An 18,344-nucleotide genomic window follows, 5' to 3' on the forward strand; every position below is an offset into this window, starting at 1 on the left:
GATACTTCATGCATTCACGTTTACTTTCATGCATTGTATTATATACATGTGATGGTGAGACTTATGTGACATGTGTGCTCTTTACATTGATATATATATATGCCAAGTCTCTTGGTTATGCTCATTTGCATTGCTTCCATGTTTTACTCTGATTCAAATGAGCTTTACTTCATGTACTCATGCTTAATTCATATCTTTTGAGTACACCATGTTGGCTTGGATCATATAAGCTTGCCTAACACCTTTGTTCTTATTGTCAAAAGCTTGTATGAACCAAGCATGTTGAAAACCTCACTCATCTCTTTTACATACTCCAGGTTGTGTTGTCATCAATCACCAAAAAGGGGGAGATTGAAAACATCTAGGCCCCTAGTTGGGTTAAGGTGATTAATGATAACACTAGATTACTATGACTAACATGTGTTTTGTAGAGGCAATTTGAGTCAGGTCATGGTAATGGAAATTGATTGGGCAATCATGGTTGTTATGCCCTTGTCGATGGAAATTGTTTTGGTTTTCAAAGGATGGACGACAAGGTTAAGGATGGACTAGTTCTAAGTGTCGTTTGGTGTTGGAGAGACACTTAGAGTAGTTTAGGACTTTGTTTTTCCTTTGGCCGTACTATTAAGGGGGGTATGGACTAGTAGCTTGACCTAGGTGAGTCTATTGGGTTAGGTGTGGTGTACACTTGTCAAACCTAGCACTAGGTAGCTCAGGAATGGCCCTAAGATCAATTGGAGTCAACTTAATTCACATAGGATTTTTGAGTTGGAAGTGAATGGAGGGTCAAATGACTGACCGAACACTGGTCTGGTTGTGATCGAACGCTGGAGGGTGAGTCCGGTTAGCTCATTTGATCAACTGCAGTCATCTGGTACTGACTGGATGCTGAGTGGAGGAACACCGGACGCTAGGGTGCCTGCATCTGGTCAACTCTATAGAGGTTCTAGAAAGGCTTTTTCTTGACCGGACGTGTCCAGTGGGTGCTGACCGGACGCTGGTCAGAATCCAGTCAGAGGTTAATGGCTCTCTTAGACATAGTGGTAGGCACAACTGACTGGAGCATCCGATCATCCTGACCGGAGCGTCTGGTCAGCCCGTAGTGTGATGACTCAGCCTCCAAACGTTATGTTTTGAATGAGGGGGTATAAATACTTACTCCACTCATCCATGGGAGGTCTCTTGCCCATTTGTTCAAATGAAAAACACCTTTGGAGTGCAAGGGAGAGCAAGAGCCTAGTGGGGTGATTGAGATTTGATAATCCAAGATTAAGGACCTCATTAGTACATAGGGAGTAGCAAGTGTGCATCCACCTTTCACATTAGCCTTGTCTTGATCAAGTGAGAGTTTGTGCTTGTTACTCTTGGTGATCGCCATCACCTAGATGGCTTGGTGGTGATTGGGAGCTTGGTGATCATCCGACAAAGCTTGTGGATGACCCAAGTCATGTTGTGAGCAGTTGTGGATGATTCACTGTGATGGAGTGTCAAAGAATTAGCCTGTAGAGAGCACTTAATCTTTGCGCGGATCAAGGGGGAGCTACACCATTGCACGGGTGCTCCAACGAGGACTAGTGGGGAGTGGCGACTCTCCGATACCTTGGGAAAACATCACCATGTTCCTTTTCCTCTCTTTACTTTGAGCATTTACATTTGAGCAATTAATTTTATGTCTTTACATTCCTAGAATTGCCATGCTAGAGTAGGATTGGAACCTAGGGTGCAAAACTTTTGCAGAAGAACTATAGAAACACATTCTAGGCACAAGGGGTGAAATGGGCTAAGTGTAGGACTTAATTATTGCAAAAATTTAGAATTAGCCCAATTCACCCTCCTTCTTGGGCATCTTGATCCTTTCAGGGACCTAGATACACGTCCACTGTGTCAGCTTGGTAGCCCTAGCTCATAGTTTGGATAAGTTCTCATTCACCCTAGTTCGCAGACGATCTCGCCGCCCCAACCACTATGACACTAGATCTGGTGAAAGCTCTTATTTTGTTTTGGTGAATTGATGAAACCCTAAGTGCTAACCTAGTTTATCAAGTGATCATGAGATAGGTAGCACACTCCAAGTGATGAAGCAAATGAAGATCATAGCATGATGATGATGATATCATAATGATGATCAAGTGCTTGGACTTGGAAAGAAGAAAGAGAAAAACAAAAAGCTCAAAGCAAAGGTATAAACCATAGGAGCTATTTTGTTTTGGTGATCAAGACACTTAGAGAGTGTGATCACACTTAGGTTTGATAGCCATTCTATTAAGAGGGGTGAAGCTCGTATCGGAATGTGGTTATCAAAGTGCCACTAGATGCTCTAACTCATTGCATATGCATTTAGAATCTAGTGGAGTGCTAACACCCTTGAAAATGTTTGTGAAAATATGCTAACACATGTGCATAAGGTGACACACTTAGTGGTTGGCATATTTGAGCAAGGGTGGAGAAGTTAGAAGTGAAAACGAGTAAGTGTCGTTGGTTATATAGTGACCGGACGCTGGACCTCTGAGGGACCGGCGCGTCCGGTCATGTGTAATAGTGAGATGCTGGCGTCGGTCAACTGACCGGATGCTGGGTCGCTAAGCGACTGGACTGCTGAGGAACAGTGTCCGGTCAAGTTGTCGGATGGCACTAGTGATTAGGGTTAAGCATCAGACGCTGGGCTGTGTCCGGTCTTGCATGACCAGACGTGTCTGGTCAGGCAAAAACTCAGTTTTGGACCCTTACTGTAAACGACTAGACGCTAAGGGTCCAGCATCCGGTCAGCTCTGTAGGAGCATCCGGTCAACATGTCGACCGTTGAGATCAAACGTTCACTGTTGAACACTAGGAGACACTGTGGCCGCCATCGGGCGACTGGACGCTGAGGAGCTACGTCCAGTCAGTAGGACCGGAGCGTCCGGTCACCCCAATCAGTACCCAGTGAAGGGGTACAATGGCTCTATTTCATGGAGACTTCTATTTAATCCCCATGGCCGGCTAAAGCTCATACCTTTGGCCATTTTCATTGACATAGCGACCTAGTGAGCTTAGCCACAGCCCTCCCACTCATCTCCATCATTGATTCATCATCTTTGTGAGATTGGGAGAGAATCCAAGTGCATTGCTTGAGTGTTTGCATCTAGAGGCACTTGGTGTTCGTGTTTCGCTATGGAATTCACTTGTTACTCTTGGTGGTTGCCGCCACCTAGACAGCTTGGAGCAGCAAAGATCATCGAGCAGAGGGTGGTGATTGTCTCCGGCTCCGATCATGGTGATTGTGAGGGGTTCTTGACCTTTCCTCGGCGAAGAGCCAAAAGATACTCTAGTGGATTGCTCGTGGCTTGTGTGATCCTCATCTTGTGTTGGTTGTACGGCACCCTATTGAGGGTTTGGCATGTGAAGCCAATTAGCGTGTGAACCTCCAAGTGAGTGAATCGCCACAACGAGGAGTAGCTTGCCGGCAAGCAAGTGAATCTCGGTAAAAAATCATTGTGTTCATCCTTTGATTCCGAGGTGATTGGTCTTCATTGATATAGATTCTTGTGATTGATTGGTTCACTCCTCGACACGGCGGTATAACTATCTTGCTTACTCTCTTTACATTACCGCAAACTAGTTGTCAAGCTCTTTAGTATAGCTAGTTATGAGAGCTTGTTAGTTTGGCTAGTGTGGCTCTTTAGTTAGCTTTTGAGAGCACACTAACTTAGTGTAGTGACATAGCTATTGTGTGGATACATACTATATAAACTAGAATTGTGGTAGGTGGCTTGCATTTTGAGTAGGCTAGCGCAACACTTGCTTCGCCTCATAATTGTCTAACCTTTTGTTAAGTGTTGTTGTAGAAATTTTTATTAGGCTATTCACCCCCCCCCCCCTCTAGCCATTAGGACCTTTCAAGTGGTATCAGAGCCGAGGTCACCATTATTTAAGGCTTAACAACCTTCGGTGTTAAAATAGCTCAAATTAACAACACCAAGAAGCCACCCTAATTTGATGGCTCCAACTATCCCTATTGGAAGGCCAAGATGACAACTTATATCAAGTCAATCAATAGGAAGGTTTAGAAGGTGGTAGAAACAAAAATTGAGATTAAAGATCCGAAGAATCCCACTATGGCTGAAGAAGTACTTCTCCAAAACAATTACATTGCTCTAAGTGCTATTCATGATGCAATTGATGAAAGAACATTTGAGCAAGTCAAAAATATTGAGATGTCTCATGAGGCATGGAAGAAGTTGGAAGAATTATTTGAGGGCACTCAAGCCGTGAAGGGTGCAAAGGCTTACATTCTCAAAGAAAAGTTTGCAAGCTTCAAGATGAAGGATGATGAGAGTGTGCCGGAGATGTTCCATAGGACTTCAAGTGCTTATCAATGATCTCAAAGCACTTTGGAGAATAAGTGAAGGATAAGGACTTCTCCCACAAGTTCTTGAGATGCTTACCTTCAAGATTTGGTACATTGGTCACCATTCTAGTAAGAAGCGGTTTAGGACACCATGACACCAAACCAAGTATTGGGAGATATAATGACCGATGATACTTATAGAGATGATGATGAGAAGGAGAAGAAAGATGAGAAGAAGGATGAGAAGAAGAAGAGCGTAGCATTCAAAGCCACATCGTCCAAGGTCAAAGCAAAGCAAGAAACATCAAGTGAAGAAGATGAATCATGGGATGATGATGATGATGAGAAGATGGCTCTATTTGTCAAGAGATTTGGCAAGTTCATGGTGATGAAGGGCTACCATGCTAGAAGAAAGAAGTCTTCATCCAAGAACAAAGAAGAGTCAAGAAGGTGCTTCAAGTGTGGAAGCAAAGATCATCTTGTTGCTCAATGCCCATACAATAGTGACAATGATGATGACAACAAGAAGAACAAGAAGAAGGACAAGAAGGAAAAGAAAGAGAAGAAGGACAAGATGGCCTTCAACAAGAAGAAGGGTGGTTCATATGTAGTCACTTGGGATAGTGATGCTTCCTCAAGTGATGATGATGATGATAGTGATGATCACAAGACCACCAAGAAGAAGGTTCTTGCAAGCATTGCCATCAATGAGAAGCCTTCTCTCTTCGAATCTTCATCATGCTTCATGGCTAAGGCCACTAAGGTATAATCTTGTGATGATGAAAGTGATGAAGAACATGATGAAAATGACCATGAAAATGAAAATGATAGTGATAGTGATAGTGATAATGATGAACCTACTAAGGATGAATTATTTGACATGCTAGAAGATGCTAAAGAACACTTTGACATTAAGAGAAGAGAATGCAAGAGCTTGAATAAGGAGGTAAAAGCCCTTAAGCAAGCCCTTGATGAGCTCAAAGCAACTCATGAGAAGCTAAAGGAAGCCCATGAGAAGCTTGGCAAAGCTCACAAAAAGCTTGAAAAAGCTCATTCTTCTTCGCTTAATGAGCAAAATAAAAAGAAGCATGTTGAAACTTGCAATGTAGGTTTAACTTGTGATATAATTGATGAATCACTATCTATGCCTATCATTGTTACTCCTACTAACCCTTCTTGTAGCACTTCCACTTCTACCTCATCTAGTAGTGATGGTCTCACTTATGATGCCTCACCAGTGGTTGAGAATGAGAACCTCAAGAAGGAGGTCACTAAGCTCACTCACACCTTAGCTAAGGCTTATGGTGGTGAGGACCGCTTGCTTATGTGCTTGGGTAGCCAAAGAACTTCTCTCTACAAAGAGGGATTGGGCTATACCCCCAAGAAAGGCAAAGTGGCCTTTGCTCCTCACAAGACTAGTTTTGTAAAGAACAATGGTCGGTTTTGCAATAGTTGCAAGCAAGTGGGTCACAAAGAGCAAGAATGCAAAAATAGGAGCAAAAATGCTAATGTATCCTCCATTAAGCTTGATTCATGCTATATGCTTACTAAGGGTACAAATTGTGTGAAGGCTAAGTTCATTGGTAAACCATGGATGGGCTCAAAGAAGAAAACCATTTGGGTACCAAAGAGCCTAGTGACTAACCTTCAAGGACCCAAGCAAGTTTGGGTACCTAAAAAGAATTGATCTTCTTTTGTAGGTCAATTACAAAGCCGGAGGAAGACATTGGGTTCTTGATAGTGGGTGCACTCAACACATGACCGGTGATGCAAGAATGTTCAACTCAATCAACACCAATGGCAATGATGGTTATGATAGTATCACATTTGGTGATAATGGCAAAGGCAAGGTCAAAGGGCTTGGTAAGATTGCAATATCCAATGACATGAGCATATCTAATGTGTTGCTAGTAGAGAGCTTGAACTTCAATTTACTATCCTGTGGCTCAATTGTGTGATCTTGGATTCAAATGCATATTTGGGATAGATGATGTAGAGATCATAAGTGTAGATGGCTCTAACTTGATCTTCAAAGGCTTTAGATATGAGAATCTATACTTGGTTGATTTCAATGCTAGTGAAGCTAGATTATCTACATGCTTGTTCACTAAGTCTAGCATGGGTTGGTTATGGCATAGAAGGCTTGGTCATGTTGGAATGAAATAATTGAATAGATTGATTAAGCATGACTTAGTTAAAGGCTTGAAAGATGTTGTGTTTGAAAAGGATAAGCTTTGTAGCTCTTGTCAAGCCGGCAAATAAGTTGGAAACACCCATCCTAAGAAAAGCATGATGAGCACTAGTAAAGCATTTGAGTTATTGCACATGGATTTGTTTGGGCCAACACAATACACTAGTATCGGTGGAAACAAATATGGCTTTATGATAGTGGATGACTACACTAGATACACATGGGTATTCTTTCTAGTGGACAAAAGTGATATGTTTGCAACATTCAAATCATTTGTCAAGGGCATTCACAATGAGTTTGAAACAACCATCAAGAGAGTTAGAAGTGACAATGGTAGTGAGTTCAAGAATACTAGAATTGATGAGTTGTGTGATGAATTTGGAATTAGACATCAATTCTTAGCCAAGTACACACCCCAATCAAATGGCCTTGTTGAGAGGAAGAATAGAACACTCATTGATATGGCAAGGTCTATGCTTAGTGAGTACAATGTGAGTCAATCTTTTTAGGCCAAAGCTATCAACATGGCTTGCTATTGTAGCAACCGTCTCTATTGTCGCCCATTGAAAGAGAAGACACCATATGAGCTCTTGAATGGTAGAAAGCCCAACATTGCATATTTTCGGGTCTTTGGTTGCAAATGCTATATCTTGAAGAAAGGCACTAGATTGGGCATGTTTGACAAGAAATGTGATGAAGGATTCCTACTTGATTATTCCACTACAAGCAAAGCATATAGAGTTTGGAATTTGGATAGTGGTACTCTTGAGGAAGTTCATGATGTTGAATTTGATGAAACCAAGGGTTCACAAGTAGAAGATGAGAACTTGGAAGATGTTAGAGGCATTCAACTTTTAAATACCATGAAGAATATGGATATTGGTGAATTGAGGCCAAGGCAAGTGAATGATGATGAAGATGATCAAGTGCAAGTGCTCTCCAACTCAAATGTGCAAGATGATACAAATCAAGTTAGTGCAAGTAGCTCTTATGATAATGAACAAGATCAAGTGGCTAGTACATCATCTCAACCCAATGATCAAGCAAGTGCAAGCAATCAAGTTCCAATCCTCCAACCAACCAATATTGCAAGAGATCATCCTTTGGATACTATCATTGGTGATATTTTAAGAGGTGTACAAACAAGATCAAGATTGACATCTTTCTGTGAACACTTCTCATTTGTGTCATCCATTGAACCAAATAAGATAGATGAAGCATTGAAGGATGTTGATTGGGTGAATGCTATGCATGAAGAATTGAATAACTTTACAAGAAATCAAGTATGAGAATTAGTAGAGAGACCAAAGGGACACAATGTGATTGGAACCAAATGGGTCTTTAGAAACAAGCAAGATCAAGATGGAATAGTAGTAAGGAACAAAGCAAGATTGGTAGCACAAGGCTATACACAAGTTGAAGGTCTTGACTTTGGAGAAACATATGCCCCGGTTGCTAGATTGGAAGCAGTTAGAATCTTGCTAGCCTATGCTTGTGCCCACAACATCAAGCTCTATCAAATGGATGTTAAAAGTGCATTTCTCAATGGCTACATCAATGAAGAAGTATATGTTGAGCAACCTCCCGGTTTTAAAGATGATAAGAAGCCCAACCATGTGTACATGTTGAAGAAGGCATTGTATGGCTTGAAGCAAGCACCTAGAGCATGGTATGAGAGATTGAGGGATTTCCTACTCTCTAAAGGGTTCACCATGGGCAAGGTTGACACCACTCTTTTTATCAAGAAGATTGGAAAAGATCTATTTGTGTTGCAAATATATGTTGATGATATCATATTTGGATCAACCAATCAAGAATTTTGTGATGAGTTTGGAAAGATGATGGCTAATGAGTTTGAGATGTCCATGATTAGAGAGTTGAGTTACTCCCTTGGGCTTCAAATCAAGCAATTAAAGAATGGTACATTTGTGAGTCAAGGCAAGTATATCAAGGACATGATCAAGAAGTTTGGCATGATTGATAGCAAAGTCATTAGCACACCAATGGGAACCAATGGCAACTTGGATAGTGATGCAAGTGGAAATATGGTGGATCAAAAGTCGTATCAGTCTATGATTGGAAGCCTACTCTATGTGACCTGCATCAAGGCCGGATGTCATGTTTAGTGTATGCATGTGTGCAAGATTTCAAGCCTCACCAAGAGAAAGTCATTTGAAGGCTACAAAGAGAATATTGAGGTACTTGAAGCATACACCAAATGTTGGTTTGTGGTTTCCCAAAGGAGCAAAGTTTGAGCTAGTTGGTTACTCCGACTCGGATTATGCGGGATGCAAGGTTGAAAGGAAGAGCACCTCAGGCACATGTCAATTGTTGGGAAGATCACTTGTTTCATAGTCATCAAAGAAGCAAAATAGTGTTGTATTATCAACCGCCGAAGCTGAATACATATCCACCGGCAGTTGTTGTGCACAAATACTTTGGATGAAGGCCACTTTGAGTGACTTTGGAATCAAGTTCAAGAAAGTGACATTGCTATGTGACAATGAGAGTGCAATCAAGTTGACCAACAATCTGGTTCAACATGCAAGAACAAAGCACATTGATGTCCGCCACCATTTCATAAGAGATCACCAACAAAAAGGGGACATTTGCATTGAGAGTGTAGGCACCAAAGATCAACTTGCCGATATATTCACCAAGCCATTGGATGAGAAAAGGTTTTGCAAGCTAAGGAATGAGTTGAACATATTGGATTTCTCAAATATGTGTTGATGAACTCCCCACTCATATGACATGCCTCTCCTTCGAGCAATCCAAGGTAAAAGTTGATTGGCATGACATACATCTTTGCTAAGGACATGATTAGTGCATCTAGTCACATTTTCAATTTTATTAGGACCTTTCAAGTGGTTCTATTTTATTAGGCTCATTCATGAAAATCAAATGATTTTGATGTCTATATGGTATCACTATTGCTTCTATGCTTGACTTGATCTAGTGGTAGCATATGACATGTTTATGGGCTTGTAAACCTAGTGTTTAATCTAGAAAATGAGCTCTAAGTATTTAACTCAACTTGGTACAAGATAACCCTTATTTGGAGGTGTGAAGAAGCTTGTCCTTGGATCAAACCGAGTTAAATATCTTTGATAAATGATCTAGACTAGACCAAATTTGGGAAAATGATCCTCACCCCATTGATTGACATTGATAATCTCGACCCTACAAGTAATACTATCTATATTTAAAATCTTTGTGGTCATTGATGACAAAGGGGGAGAGAAACAAAGATAGTAGTAAAAAATAGTGAAAAGGGGGAGAAATATCATAAAGGGAGAAAAACATAAAGATATCTTGATATATGACAGGGGGAGAGATATGACAAAGGAAAGGGATCAACTAAAATTTTGAGCACACAAGTAGGGGGAGCAAGCTCATGAACTTGTATGGTGCATTTGAATGTGCATTTCATATGTTTGCTTGCATGGTATAAGTATTAAATTTAAACATCCATGTTTGTGTGATGTATGTTAGTTGTAAGATTGAATGATGAAATGAAATGAAATCACTAGATAACTTTCATTTCCAAGTGTTTCCAAGTGGTATTGAGATAACCATGGTGCTAAGGATGGTATATTGGTGCACTCCGATTGGTATCACGCTTCAAAGGTCCATCTTTTATACCTTAGCATCATTTGGTAGACATTGACTCATATATTTCCTATCTAAGCATATGTGCAAGCTACAATCCAAACTCTTAGCACATATGTAGGGGGAGCAATTGCTACCATTTGGGGTTCATGAAACTTGTCCATATCCTCTTACACATGATAAATATGCTTGGGCAAGCAACATGGATTCAATTGAATTTCAATTCATATCTTTGTGAAGGGGCTATCATCAATTACCAAAAAGGGGGAGATTGAAAGCTCTTATTTTGTTTTGGTGAGTTGATGAAACCCTAAGTGCTAACCTAGTTTATCAAGTGATCATGAGATAGGTAGCACACTCCAAGTGATGAAGCAAATGAAGATCATAGCATGATGATGATGATATCATAATGATGATCAAGTGCTTGGGCTTGGAAAGAAGAAAGAGAAAAACAAAAAGCTCAAGGCAAAGGTATAAACCATAGGAGCTATTTTGTTTTGGTGATCAAGACACTTAGAGAGTGCTATCATATTTAGGTTTGATAGCCGTACTATTAAGAGGGATGAAGCTCGTATCGGAATGCGGTTATCAAAGTGCCACTAGATGCTCTAACTCATTGCATATGCATTTAGGATCTAGTGGAGTGCTAACACCCTTGAAAATGTTTGTGAAAATATGCTAATACATGTGCACAAGGTGATACACTTAGTTGTTGGCATATTTGAGCAAGGGTGGAGAAGTTAGAAGTGAAAACGAGTAAGTGTCACTGGTTATACAGTGGCCAGACACTGGACCTCTGAGGGACCAGCGCGTCCGATCATGTGTAACAGTGAGATGCTGGCATCGGTCAACTGACCGGACGCTGGGTCGCTAAGCGACCAGACGTTGAGGAACAGTGTCCGGTCAAGTTGTCGGATGGCACAGTGATTAGGGTTAAGCACCGGACACTGGGTTGTGTTCGGTCCTACATGACCGAATGCGTCCAGTCGGCAAAAACTTGTTTTGGACCCTTACTGTAAACGACCGGACGCTGAGGGTCCAGCGTTCAGTCAGCTCTGTTGGAGCGTCCGGTCAACATGTCGACCGTTGAGATCAAACGTTCACTGTTGAACGTAGGAGACACGTGGCCGCCATCGGGCGACCGGACGCTGAGGAGCTATGTCTGGTCAGTAGGACCGGAGCGTCTGGTCACCCCGATCAGTACCTAGTGAAGGGGTACAACGGCTCTATTTTGTGGAGACTTCTATTTAAGCCACATGGCCGGTTGAAGCTCACACCTTTGGCCATTTTTATTGACATAGCAACCTTATAAGTTTAGCCAATGCCCTCCCACTCATCTCCATCATTGATTCATCATCTTTGTGAGATTGGGAGAGAATCCAAGTGTATTGCTTGAGTGTTTGCATCTAGAGGCACTTGGTGTTCGTGTTTCGCTGTGGAATTCTCTTGTTACTCTTGGTGGTTGCCGCCACCTAGACGGCTTGGAGCAGCAAAGATCATCGAGCGGAGGGTGGTGATTGTCTCCGGCTCCGATCATGGTGATTGTGAGGGGTTCTTGACCTTCCCCCAGTGGAGAGCCAAAAGGTACTCTAGTGGATTGCTCGTGGCTTGTGTGATCCTCATCTTGTGTTGGTTGTGCGGCACCCTATTGAGGGTTTGGCGTGTGAAGCTAATTAGCGCGTGAACCTCCAAGTAAGTGAATCGCCACAATGAGGAGTAGCTTGCCAGCAAGCAAGTGAACCTCGGTAAAAAAATCATTGTGTTCATCCTTTGATTCCAAGGTGATTGGTCTTCATTGATATTGATTCTTGTGATTGATTGGTTCACTCCTCGACACGGCAGTATAACTATCTTGCTTACTCTCTTTACATTACCTGCAAACTAGTTGTCAAGCTCTTTAGTATAGCTAGTTGTGAGAGCTTGTTAGTTTGGTTAGTGTGGCTCTTTAGTTAGCTTTTGAGAGCACACTAACTTAGTGTAGTGACATAGCAATTGTGTGGATACATACTATATAAACTAGAATTGTGATAGGTGGCTTGCATTTTGAGTAGGCTAGCGCAACACTTGCTTTGCCTCATAATTGTCTAACCTTTTGTTAAGTGTTGTTGTAGAAATTTTTATTAGGCTATTCACCCCCCCCCCCCTCTAGCCATTAGGACCTTTCATCTGGTCGTCGATGTTTTTTGGGAGTAAAATGCACTCTGGGTCCTTTGACTTTTCATGGACTCTTAGTTGGGTCCTCAAACTAAAAAGTGACCATCTAGGTCATCAATCTACTGCTAATTCTCACTTAGGCCCTCAAACTAAAAATATGATCATTTGGATACTCATACTACTATTGTGCTCAACTAAAGGTCCAAAACCCACCACGCCACCACAAACTGCCTACATGGTCATGCTTGTGAATGTTAAAAAAGACACTCCCTCTCCATCTATTCTGCCTGCAATCCCCCTATCTCTTGCAATCCACATCTCTCTATTTGTTCCATGGTCGATGAGCATGTGCCTTTGAACTACAAGCATAGCCGCAAAGCTGGTGGGGAGTACATGCGAGCATGAGGGCGCAGCCATGAGACCTATGCAGGACCGATAGGAGACATTTAGGAGGGAGTTTTTTTCTACAAATTTTACCTAGCCTCATTCACGTTGGCACACCACATGTTATGCCTATATTCTACACCATCATTGGTAAAATGCCACTAGTTGTTGGAGATGTATTCTACACACTACTACACTAATAATTAACACACAAAGGTGATCAAAAGGCATTAATAGAGGCAGACATTCCACCTGCCTCTGAAGCAACGCCTATGCTTTTTTGACGTGAAAAAACGTGGGGAGTTCCCCAGGGTTGGTAAAGCTTTTTAAAAACAAAAGGAGGCAAAAATGCCCCGAGTACAAGAAAGGAGATACTTACAACAAGGGGGAGGAGGAGAAGGGGGCTATACAAGAAAGGAAAAAACTAAACAAGAAAATTATAGGGCATCAAGCCAGAAACAGATTAGCAATCTATCTGAATCACCAACACGATTAGACTGAAGAGCAGCTTCCTCTTTGAAGTTGTGTGGCCATCTATCAAAGGTGGATTGTACACCATCAAAAACCAATCTATTTCTGATCTTCCAAATTTCCCATGCAGCAACCAGGAAAATTTCCATGAAAAAGGCATATTCGTTGTCCTTCTGGTGTGAATAATTCTTGTGTGAATATTAGGATCATCCTCCCGAACTATCCCTTGCCTATTCCAACATCTTGTGGCAAAACAACAGTTGAAAAAACATGATTGATGGTGTCCTCTTAAGGAGCGCCTATGTTAATACAAGTTTCCAGAGACGGTGCCACATGTATGCCTCTGTTAAACAAACAAAAAAAGCTAGCCTAGGTCGTCCAACCAGGCCACTATGGGCCTTGATTTGGGTCACCAGGGCATCAACATGGCATCAATCTGGTCACTACCATGTCATCATACCATCATGTGTGTCCCTGCCTCCATGCGAACCTCTGCATCCATGCCACTGCACCTGTGAAGAAGGAGAGAGAGCAAGGTTGAGAGGAGATGAAGATAGAGAAAAATAGTTGCACCGATGGTCTTGAGGTTGAGAGAGGGTAGGGGGGCTCACCTTGGTAGTCATTCTCATGCCTGAGATCCCATCGCCTCCTCACGTTTGAGGCACCGAGATTCATCGGTGTGCATTGTCCGTCTGACCACCGCCTCTCGCTTCCTCAAGCCAAGAATAGCTCCTATCGCCTCCTCACGCCGAGGCGCCAAGATCTATCTTGTGTCATCTCAACATGGCCATATTGCTTCCTTCCTTTGTCGGATTGAGGCTAGGTGGGCCTCCTTCACATCGCCAAGGTTCGTTGTGGGAATGCGTCAGGGGCATCATCGGTGTGTGCAATGAGAAGGGGGAGGAGGCAGATGGGATCTAGGGAGGAGGGAGGGGAGGTGGTGGGCCCTCATGCCACTGAGAAAAGTGAGAAGAGACGGTTGTTGTTTCTAGAACCCTAATCTTGTTAAATATATGACCACTCCAATAGGCCCGTTGGGCTTTGGGCCTATTTACTGAGATGACTCTCATAAGAGATCCACTTCTAAAAATGATCTTTATTTTCATAGGTAAATTAAGGAGTCTGCTTCAATAAATGGATTTACATAGTTGATTGTTTTTCAACTACCTCCATTAATAATGCGAAAGTCACTGAAGTTCATTAGCTATTTTGGGAGGGAATGATAATTTTGATGTTACATCTCTAGATAAAAGTCCCTATCTTCTAGAATTATTTTTGAGTGATATGTGCTTTTTTTATGCGAATGAAATTATCCTATAGAAGTCTCAAAAATCCTTACATAGTGGACAGAGGGTGTAATGCAGTGCAACCAATGTGGTAAACTTGTTATTCATCTTATATATCTTTGGTTATATAATTTATGTGGAGTATATCTCTGGACATTGATTGATTAATAAAAGCAACACGACTTTAGATGGAAATGCTTGTCGTATTCTTATTTCTATATTTTTTTTTGGAATCGATGGTGAAAGATATCAATGTTTGACTTAGGACAAATGTAATATGACATATAAATAAAAACGGAGGGAGTATATAATAAAAGTAATTTAGTTCTTACAGATACTGATACACTTACATTTTAGAACATAGGGAATATGAGTATAATCATATAACTTCGTACAAAAAGTCTTGAAAAGTATATTTTTACATTATTAATTTATTTCACAGTATCCTATAAATTTTAACAATTCAACATCTTCTGAAAGCATTTTTTAAAACGACTGATACAAATTCTCATTCATGAAATATGTCAACATTTTAATTGATTTTATACTTACCACATTTGGCTTTGTCAAATGAAAATAAGCCCTAGACATCCAAGGTGGATGGAGGTCAGTTGTGTACACGATGTAGAGGCCAGAACTTTGTTCTCTTATCTAACGTAAGTTGGATGGAGATAGGAATAACTAGCAAAATAGAGTCGCAAATAATGTAGAATCAATTACATATACTACTTTGAGCGGTGGAAATTCGGAATAACCACACATACTCATGAGTGCATACGTACGTGCAGTATACATCCCAGTGGGCAGTGGCCAATGTAGATGGACGGAGACGCCGAGACGGTGAGATGCAGACCCAAAGTTCAAACGGAAGGATATGGACATCACCAGGATGCAACGAGCACAAGTATAGAATGGCCGTTTCCCACGCACTAGACAGGCCGCAGCGGCCATCAGAGCCCCAGGCCGCCAGGCGAGCACGCGGCACAGCCCAGCTGCGCACGTCGGGCGCATGCGGGCATGCGGGCACACGCGGCCGCGGCCAATGCCGACGGGTAGGCGCGGCGTGGAAGGCAGCGAGAACGCGACGCACGCACGGCGTGGCCGGGCGCCGTGCCACCAATCGCATAGGGATCAACGGAATCCATCCATCCATCCATTGCCCCCATACGGCCCTGCCCACCGCGCGCGACATTAAACTCCATGCATTCAAGCCCCTCACTGCGCACCAACGACCTCCCCTACTCCTCCCTCCTTAAATGCACTACACTATCTCCCCTCTCATCCTGCTTGTAGACGAGAGAACTGGACCGCGCGCCTGTCTGCACTTCTTCCTAGTAGAGAGAAAAAGCAGGAGAGATACAAAGATGTCCAAGATGACGGAGGAGAAGGCGGCGGACGTGGGCCGACTCGGAGGAGCCGGGGCGGCGGACGCGGCGCCGGCAGGGGAGGCCGCGGCGGCGCGGGTGCGGCCCGTTGAGACGCTCCTGCGCGCGGCGCCGCTGGGGCTGTGCGTGGCCGCCATGACCGTCATGCTCCGTGACCAGCAGAGCAACGAGTACGGCACCGTCGCCTACTCCGACCTAGGGGGCTTCAAGTACCTCGTCTACGCCAACGGCCTCTGCGCCGCCTACTCGCTGGTGTCCGCGTTCTACACGGCCGTGCCGAGGCCCGCCACCGTGTCGCGCTCCTGGGTCGTCTTCCTGCTCGACCAGGTCCGTTCTTGCCTTCCGTCTCTACTCTACTCACACTTTAATTTTCTCACGGTTGTAGTAGCATGTTGAGAATGCTTCGAAGAATGTCTTTTTTCTTGTTCTTTTTCTGCCAACATCACGTGACGAATTTTATGAGTAATATAATGGTACAAAAATTTATTCTTCATGTTTTGGTATTTTCTTGCTGTTGTGACTTACTCCTGCAATAATCAAGACTGTGATTACTTTGATGATGTTGGTGGTCTCCTTCCATCAAGATTATGTGTTAGATTCGGCTGTAGTTTCCTCTCTCTTGGACTCTGCAAAGAGGTGCATCGTGCGAGGGGATTTTAGAGGATCTGTTCCTTCTACAGAAGTCATGCGAAACTCGTGCCTGAACAAACAAGGGCGCGTTTAGTTGCTCTTGGCGCCGCCGGAATCACTGCGTGGTACTGTAGCGCACTGCAGCATTTCGTTTGTATTTGGTAATAATTGTTCCATCGTTGGCTAATTAGACTCAAAACGTTCGTCTCGCAAAGTACCAAACTGTGCAATTAGTTTTTATGCAATTAGTTTTGATTTCGTCAACATTTAGTACTACATGCATGTGCCACAAGTTTGATGTGACAGAAAATCTTCTTTTTTATAGTGTCAAAGTTTGGATTTTGGGGTAACTAAACAAGGGCCAAATTAACACATCAGACAGAAATCAGCTTTGGCAGAGACTGTATGACAGCTTAATTAAGCGCTGGATTTGTTTGATTTCTGTTTACATCCTTTTTTTTTTGTGCCTCAGTGTTTCAAGAAGCATCCATTACGCAAATAACTGCACACTTGATTCAGTCCATCATGCCTGCTGTTAATTTCATAATTTCAGCAGTGAATGCTGTCAGATCCTGTGGTTGCTTTGAGACCCCTGAAGAAGAGGACTCGATGACCATAATACTGGTGAGAGAATGAGATTGATCCATGGCATGTTTATCCTGCAGGTGTTCACGTACCTGATCCTAGCGGCAGGTGCGGCGGCGGCGGAGCTGCTGTACCTCGCCTACAACGGCGACAAGGAGGTGACGTGGAGCGAGGCGTGTGGCGTTTTCGGCAGCTTCTGCCGTCAGGCGCGCACCTCCGTCGCCATCACCTTCGGCACCTTGCTCTGTTTCATCCTCCTCTCCCTCATCTCCTCGTACCGCCTCTTCAGCGCCTACGAGGCGCCTCCGTCGTCGGCGCTCGGCAGCAAGGGCGTCGAGATCGCCGCATACCCACGCTGAAGCCGCCGGCCATCCATCCATGGAGGCTCTGGAGGGAGACGTGGTTGCAAATCTCTATTACGTGTAGGCGATCAAGTAATAAGGGCTTATATATTATATATATACTTCGTTCATAGTAATTGTTTGCTGCTACATATGCATAGTACGGTGCTGCTGCTGCTAAATTGTGCTTGACTGGGTAATTAATTATATAGTTTGCATCGTTCTTGTGTGTGCTGGATGGATTGTTCCTAAAATTCTTACTACAGGCGTAGTTTCTGTCATTCTGTGCATGTTTCGTTATGGCAACATCTTTCTGTGGAGAACAATCTGATGAATGTTTGTAACAAACAAATGAGAAAACGTCTGGGTATGAAATTATAGCAAAATTGTTGCAGCTTCAGCTCGTCCTCCTGTTGGTGGGCCTTCAATTTGTGCCCTATTAAACTGTCTCTAATAAGGAGACCCAAACCCAAAATGGGTAGTGAGATACCAAAATTAGTCTCTAATAGAGTATTTATGCGGGAGATCTATTTTGGGTTGCCTGAGAGACATAATCCAAATATGAGTATCTTCTTGAAATCCATTTGCAGAAAGGATTCTTTTTTAGATCTTATTGTTGGAGAAGATGCTGAATAGATATTGAACTTTTTATCTGTAGCGCTAGCCCAAAATATAAATAAGTCATGTATTTTAGGTAGTGTTGTTCCAAAATATGAATGAGTCATGTATTTTAGGCTGGTGTTGTTCCAAAATATGAATGAGTCATGTATTTTAGGTGGTGTTATGTATTTTAGGTGGTGTTGGTGATAGCAGTCGCCGAAACTTGGCCCGCTAGGAAAGCAGCAATTCGCCTAGCAATATGTCATCTACCCATCTTTAAGGATTACTCCTGACTTTGCGGTAGCATCTCAGGTTGGGTGTAACTTTTCACACGAATGACCAAAATTCTTCGCAGTTACTATTTTTTCACTCAAATCC

At 42.8% G+C, this 18,344-nt stretch overlaps 1 protein-coding gene across 1 annotated transcript; it reads left to right on the forward strand.

Annotated features, from left to right (window-relative positions):
- Positions 1-15,675: 15,675 nt before the first annotated feature.
- Positions 15,676-17,586, forward strand: LOC136496762 (CASP-like protein 2A1). The gene is made up of 2 exons (XM_066492525.1): positions 15,676-16,137; positions 17,106-17,586. Exons 1-2 carry the CDS (start codon positions 15,682-15,684, stop codon positions 17,382-17,384), a joined length of 735 nt encoding a protein of 244 aa, XP_066348622.1. The 5' UTR covers positions 15,676-15,681; the 3' UTR covers positions 17,385-17,586.
- The last annotated feature ends 758 nt before the right edge of the window (positions 17,587-18,344 follow it).

This window comes from Miscanthus floridulus, chromosome 12 (assembly GCF_019320115.1).
Source record: "Miscanthus floridulus cultivar M001 chromosome 12, ASM1932011v1, whole genome shotgun sequence".
Lineage (NCBI taxonomy): Eukaryota > Viridiplantae > Streptophyta > Magnoliopsida > Poales > Poaceae > Miscanthus > Miscanthus floridulus.